The sequence below is a fragment of the Anabas testudineus genome, chromosome 1 (assembly GCF_900324465.2).
Source record: "Anabas testudineus chromosome 1, fAnaTes1.2, whole genome shotgun sequence".
NCBI lineage: Eukaryota > Metazoa > Chordata > Actinopteri > Anabantiformes > Anabantidae > Anabas > Anabas testudineus.
Genome location: NC_046610.1, coordinates 12,761,702 through 12,771,392, shown reverse-complemented (window position 1 = coordinate 12,771,392; position 9,691 = coordinate 12,761,702). Strand labels below are relative to the sequence as shown.

The window sequence follows — 9,691 nt, the reverse complement described above, 5'->3', positions numbered from 1 at the left end:
TTTCTGATGATTTTTATCTATTTATAATAACAATACAATAATTATAAACAATTGAGAGATTGTGAGCAGAAGGAGATGCAACAAAGGTCTCTAGCTGGATGTGAACCGTGGATGTTAAAGTTCACGGGCAATATTTTTCTTCAAACCTACATGTTAACAGTTGCAAACTGACTAGTTACTAAACTAAAAATGCAGTACTCTGCAACTAGTATTTTCTTCTATTCGATTCTATAACATTGAACCTTTTTTATCTGATACAGTATATAAAAACCTATAGTATACAACAGCACCACAGGACATGTGTAGGCTTTTGTAGACCATTAAAGTCTTGAGGTATCTCAAATGTGGTATATTTGAGATACTTTTCCCACTAGCACTATGTGTTTTTTAGAGTTGTTCTCAATAAAAGACATAAAAGGTCAGAATTATTTTAATGTGCATAATGTGTTATTAATATTAGGCACATTATATTTACCTTAGATAAAGATCAGATCACATTTTATCATGACAAAGTCGTTCAGAAAACCATGAACTTCTGTAAGAATTTGTAAAGTCTTAAACCTTACACTTTAAAATTCCTTTAGGAGACCTATGTTGTGATTTGGTGCTATACACATAAAATTGAATTGAATTGAATTGAATTGAATTGAATTGAATTGAATTGATTTGTTTACACCGAGTTGGTGCAGGTATTGGGTCCATTTCTACAAAACCAGAAAATGCGCATTTTTAATATACAGTATCAAGTAAAAGTATGTGAAAATTTTGAATTTCATGGTTTTCTGCATTAATTTGTACCATAAAGTATGTGCACCCTTTGAATAATGACCTCAAAAAATTTGTTAAAAACCACTCAAATGTTTAGAGCACAGGAAGTATACACTTATGTGAGCCATGCCTTGCCAGAAGGAGCTTTCAGAGGATCTACAATCAAGAATTGTTATTTTACATAAAGCTGGAAAGGGTTACAAATGTCAAAAACTTACAATCTACAAATGGAGACACTGTGGCTAATCTACCAAGAAGTGGGCGGGCCAGTCAGAATGACCCCAAGAGCACAACTAACACTTATCAATGAACAACCCCCCAAAACAGCCAAAGATTAAAAGATATCATTGGAACTGGCTAACATCCATGTTCATGAGTCTACGGTAGGTAAAAAACTGAAGTAGCATGGTGTCTATATCAGGACCCCACGGAGGAAGCCGCTGTTTACTAAAGAGAACATCACTGCACACCTGAAATTTTCCACAGAGCACATTGACACTCCACAGCAGTATTGTCAAAATACTTTGTGGACTGATGAAAGTATATTAAACCATATATGATATGATATATTAAACAATTTGAAAAAAACACACAGCACTACATCTGGTGCAAAAAGGGAACAGCATATCATCATGATATCATCACAACCCTAAGAGACATTTTCTGGCTAATTACACAGCGGGACAGTCAGGATGTCATAGAGATGTAAAACTATAAAACTAATACCTGTTGCTTTCAAGAGGATCTGTTTGCCCACATGTTCAGACTTGCCACTCATATATAAAAAGTGCCATGACCTGTGTTTTTCATTTCCTGTCCAGGGCTCTTATTTTGCTGTCCTTCCTGTCTTTCTTCCAGCTTAACACAATCAACATTACTGATTTCACCTGAGCACCTCTGCTGCTATTTAAACCTCCTTCAGTCACCATGCCCCTACCAGATTATCAGTTCTTATTCTGCTTTCCAGCCTTGTTGACTTGATCCTAGTCTTGCATCTAGTCACGTGTTTTGTTTCCAATCTGATGTTTCTTCCCTTGTTCTTGGACCTTGCCTTTGCCTTGCCCTTGACCATTGTTATTTTGCCTGTCTTGTGTATCTGGGCCTCTGCTCTCTCTGAACCTGCCCCTGAATTACGGACCTTGTACCTCAGGCCCTGTAAGTATTTTACCTGCTTTTTTAGTTGTAACTTTGTTTTCAAGTGCTCCATGCGTTTCCATAACTCACTCCCCCTGCTTGACCCCGTATTACCTTCTCTAACAATAGCATTATAGGCATTATAATTGGGTCCTTTAAATGAGTGGCAAGTATCTACAGTTTTTCAGTCTGCAGACATGTTTTTTTTAAGCCCCTTAAGAGGCTTAATATAGGCGTTTTAAGGTATCAATGGCATGAAATTATCAACTGCACAACAAGTACTACACTCCCTGGGTAAGTATGAACTGGGCAAGTCTTTAGATGAGAAGTGAAAAGTCCAGTTAGCATTACCCCAAACCTTTTGTAACTCTCTTTAATGTTAAAAATCAAGTGTAAACATTATCTGCAATATTTCAGTTCAGTACATCTCCTGTAACCTCTCAATAATAAATGAATACAATTTTGCAAAACTATGTACGTTCTATTTGACTATGCAGTACAATTACTAATTATGCTTATGAGATCTGTTCTTTACGGTGAGTCACAGATGAAGAAACACAAAGATTATTCTGTGTAATGTGAGACGTGCTGTTATGAGCTACTATTAGGCAGAAATGGCAGGAAGAGGCAAATGTGATAAACTACACGTTCACATGATCCTCTCAGCGGTAGAACAGCAAAACAGCAGCCTCTGTCATTTCTCTGGAAGCACTCCACCCTTGCCCTGTTCCCACTCCGTTCCAGTCAAATGCTGTAAAGTCGCCACATTGTATGTTGTTTTCAGGAAAAAATCCACCTCCTCCTATACAGTACTGCAGACACACAACACAACAAGATGATCAGTCAAACTTTAAGCATGTATAAAAGACTCTGGAGTCTCTTAGTTATGCTGAGGTTTCCTCTCCATTGTCACCTAGCCTGCTCTAGTGGGGTTGTTGTGTTTTCTATATAATTCTATATACAGTTATATTTTGGAAGGTGATAAACCTTAAAAACTGTTAAGTGTTTGTTGCTATATATAATAAAATTGATTATTACACTGCGTATCATTTGCTGCTTTTTGCAAATTTGTGATGATGGAGTCAGACTTACAAATTCAGTGTTGCATCCAACAACTGGTTTGACGCCAGAGCAAATAGCCATGGCTGCACGCTCATTGTTTATTGCTCTGAATGTGATGAAACCAGGCTCAAACTCCCCTTTCAGAAGAACACAGAGAATTATTTATTTATTTGACGTTTTAAAAGGCTACCTTGAAATTATCGCAATTTATATATTAATGTTGCTGCTTATACACAGTTTTAACTTCTTAACCATTTTACAATTCACCAGCAACAATAAATTTAATATTTGTTTATTTGAATTTATTCATGTTTATCTAACAACTCCTATTTTACTGTTTAATGAATCACGTTATCACATTTGGAAAAAGTAAAGAACATTACACAACATAATTAATGACCCCCCCCATCCTTGATAGGGAAAAATCATAAGAGTTTCTCCATGAGTTTCTTTACCTCTTGAATTGGGTCCATAAAAGCTTCTGGTGGAGTCTTTGTCTCCATAGTCATACACAATAGGAACAACTGGTCCCCTGTTGTTGCATGCCCCAACATTGTATCTCACTGGATATTGCTGTAAGAATGTGACACTTTATTTATAAGTCATGAAATGCATCTGTCGACACACAGGTGCCTAGTAACCAATGAGTATCATTACAAACCTAAGGCTTAGGTTTCTGCTTGACTGTATATAACCGTAGGTAAAGACAGCAACAGTGAGTCCCAGCACAAATGGTTGATGTCAACGTTTTCTGTGTTAAAAAAGGGGGTTGAAATGTCTGCAAGATCTGGTGCAACTTGATTTGATCAGGAATCAAAACATATTCAAAGACAGACAGTCACAATGTTTATCCTGCCTTTGCAATATTTCACAGCCAACTTTATGTATTTGCAGAATTAGGTAGTGATTTACCTGAAATAGCTGAAATAGGTTCCCCTCATATAGCTTGAGAAAGTGGTTGTCAGTGTGGTAGCGGAGGATGGCTCCCAGGTTCCAGTTCTCCAGTGGTAAGTTGTTGGGAACGTGCCACACAGACATGTCATCTGCTGTTATATCATAGTAACCTGGATTCTGTCAAAGGGCACACACTTTAACTCCATCATTAACACATAAGACAGTTTTAAATGGAATGCTTTAGTTTTACTTTTAGTTTTTCTGCCAATGTTTCTATCAAGTTTCTTCATTAATGTTAAATTGGATCTTGCGTGATTGAACTAATGTGGGAACATTCCTGTCAGATGTTTCTGTACCTTAAAATCATCTGAGGTGGCACTCTCTGCGGTTCCAAAGGTGTTTCTGTTGGACCAGTTCCCATCTCCATCTGGTATGTTAGCATTGTTCCCCTGTTGACTGGACCAGCGATCTCCAGCTGTGCATTTTCCATACATGCTGTTCTCATGGATGCTCGCCACCAGCGTCCAGCCTCCACCAGCAGTGGTCATGTCACAGAAAGTCTGATAGACCGTGCCATCAGCAGTGATCAGGAAATACAGCCCATCTGAAAATATGTTGAACGTTATCAGTTGAAATACTTGAGTATAACAGTTTCTTTAGTTAAATGTTTTAGAAAACATCCCAACAACTTGAATTAATAACATGAGTGAAATAACATAGTGTTAAATAAAACACATTTACCTTCTTGTTCTTTGTATATGTCCCTGATTTCTTTGCAGCTCCTTGCAACATATCTAAACCTGTTCCTCAGTTTCTCCAGATGTTCAGTGTCTATCTTGGTGTGGTTCTGCATAGTCGTAACTTCTGTGTTCTTATCTATTGAAAACAAATTTATTATAATAAGCACATTAGCAGGGATTTTAAGAAGTGCATGTGACTATAATAGGAATGTATACTGTATACACCTGTACCAAGTAGGTACAACTTTTTTAAGATTACCTGAAGAAGTAGCAGCTGCAACGAATGTCTGATCCACTGACACCAAAACCACCAAAGCTACAAATGTATGGAGTAACATCTCTGTAAAAATAAAACATGAAATACAGATGTTTTGATATATTTCTCTGTAAACAGACATACAAAATTATCTAATTGATTCTGCTACTCCTATCAGGACAGTTACAGATAGATATTAGATTAAATGGGTAATGGCAAAGTTTTTGTGATAGTGAATCATAACACTTTCACTTTCTTCAAGTTGTTGTTTTTCAGAAGAAAAGCAAAAAATCTGCAAATCTGTTAACTTACCACTCATAGATTACTCATTACGCTAACACTAGTTGCTCTTTTTATGTACCCTAATGTAAAGTGACACATCATAATGAGTAGTTATTGCATGAATATTTTTTAACTTTTTTGTGTGTCTTCAGGTAAAGGGACATAACATACTAAATAGTTACTCTGATATTCTCAAAAGTATTTACCATTCTTATGTCACCTGGACAGGGGACAGGTCATAGTGAAGAGTTAGAAATACCAGTAGTTCTACTTTCAAGTATCATCAGGACTTTTTGCCTTAATTCACAATTCCTTTTGTAATAATAGACCACAGACACCAAAATGTTTGAAATTTCAGTGAAAGATTATTAATGAATTAAAAAGTTCAGTGCTCACCTGGCTAAAGTCTGTCCAAACACCCTTTTCTCTTGGAGAAGAGATTTATACCAAATGAAGAAAAGTTAAATCTAAAATCTTCAATAATTCTCAGCAATTATTATTATCAAGAACTCAGGAGCTTATCAGCAAACGTAGGTCATCGGAAAATATTGCATTACATGCACAAACTTCATCTTATATACAGGAGCAGAAGTTGAAAACAATAACTTTTGATGCTATTATTCCAGTTCAGTGTAACCGTCTACATATTACCAGAATATCCCCCTTCACTAATAATATCCATAAAAGAAAGAGTATCTCGTTTCAACCTCGGTTCTGATAATACTTGATACTTACACTTAACTTTTATCACCTAATCAATTCAGTTGTTGCCAGGAAAAATTCCTAACAGAGAAAAAACAATCTTCAGTAAGTTTAGTTACAGTAAATTCAATGAGCTCTGTCTTCATTTCATCGTCGCCTTAGATTCTAAAATAGGTCAGTGCATTTACAAAGAATAGAAATATTTCAAACAGTGTAAGGTAGTGTAAGTGTAAAGGTATCTGATGTCTAGTTGTTCCCTTTCCCTTTGTGTTCAGTGAAATTAATCTACCAGACTATTGTGTTGGTTTTATAAGCACTTTGTGGTGAGGATTGTGCTGCCCTTTTCATTGTTATTAATACAATAGATGAAATCACTTCCTGAAAAATCAACACAACTTCCTTAATCTCTCTAATTTAAATATACAATGTCATATTTTGCTACTGGTTTAGTGTGTTGCAGGCATCAGGCATAGTAACACAATTGAATCAATGCAGATTTTAGTCCTAATTTCTCTGGAAATTGGATTTGTATATAATTACACATCATTTATCATATATCCCTGTATCTGCGTGGGCTCTCTCTAGGTACTCCAGCTTCCTCCCACTATCCAAAGACATGCATGTCAGGTTAACTGGTCAGTGGGTGTGTTTGTCTGTCTCTGTAAGTCGTGCCTTTCACTGGTAATCTGTGCAGGGTGTACGCTGCCTCAGTGACAGCTGGGATAGGCTCCATGACTCCTGTGACACTTAAAGGGACAAGCAGTTAGGATAATGGATGAATGGGTAGCTTGAAGTGCATATGTAAAGACAGCTTATTATTGTCAGAGGTCATTTTAACCGGCCGCCCACTTCTTGGTAGAGTAGCCACAGTCCCATTGTGTCTCTATTTGTAGATTGTTTTGTCAACCTCTCAGTTGACAAAAATAAATGGATACAATTCTGCAAATCTATGTACGTTTTATTTGAATATTCAGTATAACTAATTACAAATCACACTTCTACTGTCATATGAGATCTGTTCTTTACAATGAGTCACACATGAAGAAACAAAAAGATTATTCTGTGTAATGTGAGACGTGCTGTAAAGAGCTACTGTCGTTGATTAGGCGGAAATGGCAGGAAGAGGCATATGTGATAAACTACACGTTCACATGATCCTCTCAGCGGTAGAACAGCAAAACAGTAGCCTCTGTAATTTCTCTGGAAGCACTCCATTCTTGGCCTGTTCCCACTCCGTTCCAGTCAAATGCTGTAAAGTCGCCACATTGTATGTTGTTTTCAGGAAAAAATCCACCTCCTCCTATACAGTACTGCAGACACACAACACAACAAGATGATCAGTCAAACTTTAAGCATGTATAAAAGACCTAAAGGCCTGGGTGTCCCCTAGTTTTCTACTCCTACTTTTTTTTTTTTTTTTGGTCCTAAAAACCCTCAGAGACATGGAGACAGGGGGCAGACACCCTCTTTACATTTAAGACGAGACTTAAAATTTTCCTTTTATATAAAGCTTATAGTTAGAGTTTGCTCAGGTGACTCTGGAGTCTCTTAGTTATCCTGATGCAGGTTAGTCTGCTGGGGGACCTCTGACGATACACTTAGCTCCTCTCTTCTCTCTCCATTCAAATGCCACTATTGCATGTCATTAAATCATTAACTTTGTTCCTTCTCTCTCCTGTAGTTGTGCTTCCTCCTCTGTCTCCCTCTCTCTGTACTTTTCTGCAGGTATCCTCGGCCTTGGACCTTCATATCTCTAGAGTGCAGGTACTGGCCCTACCAAACTGTCCAGTGTTTTTCCTGCTTGTTGTCATTTGCTGTTCTTTCCTCTCTCCTTTTTCCACTAACCTCAACCAGTCGAGGCAGATGGCCGCCCATCCTGAGCCTGGTTCTGCCTGAGGTTTCCTCTCCATTGTCACCTAGCCTGCTTAAGTGGGGTTGTTGTGTTTTCTATAAAATTCTACATAGAGTTATATTTTGGAAGGTGATAAACCTTAAAAACTGTAAAGAGTTTGGTGCTATATATAATAAAATTGATTATTACACTGCGTATCATTTGCTGCGTTTTGCAGATTTGTGAAGATGGCGTCAGACTCACATGTTCAGTGTTGCATCCAACGACTGGTTTGACGCCAGAGCAGATAGCCATGGCTGCACGCTCATTGTTTATTGCTCTGAATGTGATGAAACCAGGCTCAAACTCCCCTTTCAGAAAAACACAGAGAATTATTTATTTATTTGACGTTTTAAAAGGCTACCTTGAAGTTATCGCAATTTATATATTAATGTTGCTGCTTATACACAGTTTTAACTTCTTAACCATTTTACAATTTACCAGCAACAATAAATTTAATATTTGTTTATTTGAATTTATTCATGTTTACCTAACAACTCCTATTTTTCTTGTTTAAGTAAAGAATCACGTTATCACATTTGGAAAAAGTAAAAAAAACATTATACAACATAATTAATAATCCCCTCCATCCTTGATAGGGAAAAATCATAAGAGTTTCTCCATGAGTTTCTTTACCTCTTGAATTGGGTCCAAAAAAGCTTCTGGTGGAGTCTTTGTCTCCATGGTCATACACAATAGGAACAACTGGTCCCTTGTTGTTGCATGAGCCAACATTGTATCTCACTGGAAATTGCTGGAAGAATGTGACACTTTATCTATAAGTCATGAAATGCATCTGTCGACACACAGGTGTCTAGTAACCAATGAGTATCATTACAAACCTAAGGCTTAGGTTTCTGCTTGACTGTATATAACCGTAGGTAAAGACAGCACCAGCGAGTCCTAGCACAAATGGTTGATGTCAAAGTTTTCTGTGTTAAAAAAGGGGGTTGAAATGTCTGCAAGATTTGGTGCAACTTGATTTGATCAGGAACCAAAACATATTCATAGACAGACAGTCACAATGTTTATCCTGCCTTTGAAATATTTCACAGCCAACTTAGTGTATTTGCAGAATTAGGTAGTAATTTAATTTGACTATGTAACAAAGTTACCTGAAATAGTTGAAATAGGTTCCCCTCATACAGCCTGAGAAAGTGGTTGTCAGTGTGGTAGCGGAGGATGGCTCCCAGGTTCCAGTTCTCCAGTGGTAAGTTGTTGGGAACGTGCCACACAGACATGTCATCTGCTGTTATATCATAGTAACCTGGATTCTGTCAAAGGGCACACACCTTTGTCTGTTTTTTTTAACTCCATCATCAACACAGAAGACAGTTTTAAATGGAATGCTTTAGTTTTAATTTTAGTTTTTCTGCCAGTTTCTATCAAATTTCTTCATTAATGTTAAATTGGATCTTGCGTGATTGAACTAATGTGGGAACATTCCTGTCAGATGTTTCTGTACCTTAAAATCATCTGAGGTGGCACTCTCTGCGGTTCCAAAGGTGTTTCTGTTGGACCAGTTCCCATCTCCATCTGGTATGTTAGCATTGTTGCCCTGCTGACTGGACCAGCGATCTCCAGCTGTGCATTTTCCATACATGCTGTTCTCATGGATGCTCGCCACCAGCGTCCAGCCTCCACCAGCAGTGGTCATGTCACAGAAAGTCTGATAGAACGTGCCATCAGCAGTGATGAGGAAATACAGCCCATCTGAAAATATGTTGAACGTTATCAGTTTAAATACTTGCGTATAACAGTTTCTTTAGTTAAATGTTTTAGAAAACATCCCAACAACTTGAATTAATACCATGAGTGAAATAACATAGTGTTAAATAAAACACATTTACCTTCTTGTTCTTTATATATGTCCCTGATTTCTTTGCAGCTCCTTGCAACATATCTAAACCTGTTCCTCAGTTTCTCCAGATGTTCAGTGTCTATCTTGGTGTGGTTCTGCAT

General features: G+C 37.4%; 2 protein-coding genes across 4 annotated transcripts; both read right to left on the bottom strand.

Moving 5' to 3' along the window:
* Positions 1-2,275: 2,275 nt before the first annotated feature.
* On the bottom strand, positions 2,276-5,973 carry LOC113162128 (intelectin-like). Of its 3 annotated transcripts, none has more exons than XM_026360144.1 (8): positions 5,872-5,973; positions 4,858-4,938; positions 4,600-4,734; positions 4,215-4,462; positions 3,877-4,035; positions 3,420-3,537; positions 2,995-3,101; positions 2,276-2,714 (listed from the first exon to the last, which is right to left on the bottom strand). In XM_026360144.1, exons 2-8 carry the CDS (start codon positions 4,934-4,936, stop codon positions 2,565-2,567), a joined length of 996 nt encoding a protein of 331 aa, XP_026215929.1. In that variant the 5' UTR covers positions 4,937-4,938; positions 5,872-5,973; the 3' UTR covers positions 2,276-2,564. The 3 variants fall into 3 exon arrangements, with proteins under 3 accessions (XP_026215929.1, XP_026215928.1, XP_026215927.1); XM_026360143.1 differs by lacking the exon at positions 5,872-5,973 and adding an exon at positions 5,533-5,679; XM_026360142.1 differs by lacking the exon at positions 5,872-5,973 and having other exon boundaries at positions 4,858-5,024.
* Positions 5,974-6,998: 1,025 nt separating this feature from the next.
* LOC113161926 (intelectin-like) lies at positions 6,999-9,691 on the bottom strand. The gene is made up of 6 exons (XM_026359771.1): positions 9,580-9,691; positions 9,195-9,442; positions 8,845-9,003; positions 8,366-8,483; positions 7,934-8,040; positions 6,999-7,148 (listed from the first exon to the last, which is right to left on the bottom strand). The coding sequence occupies exons 1-6, from the start codon at positions 9,689-9,691 to the stop codon at positions 6,999-7,001; spliced, it is 894 nt and encodes a 297-aa protein (XP_026215556.1).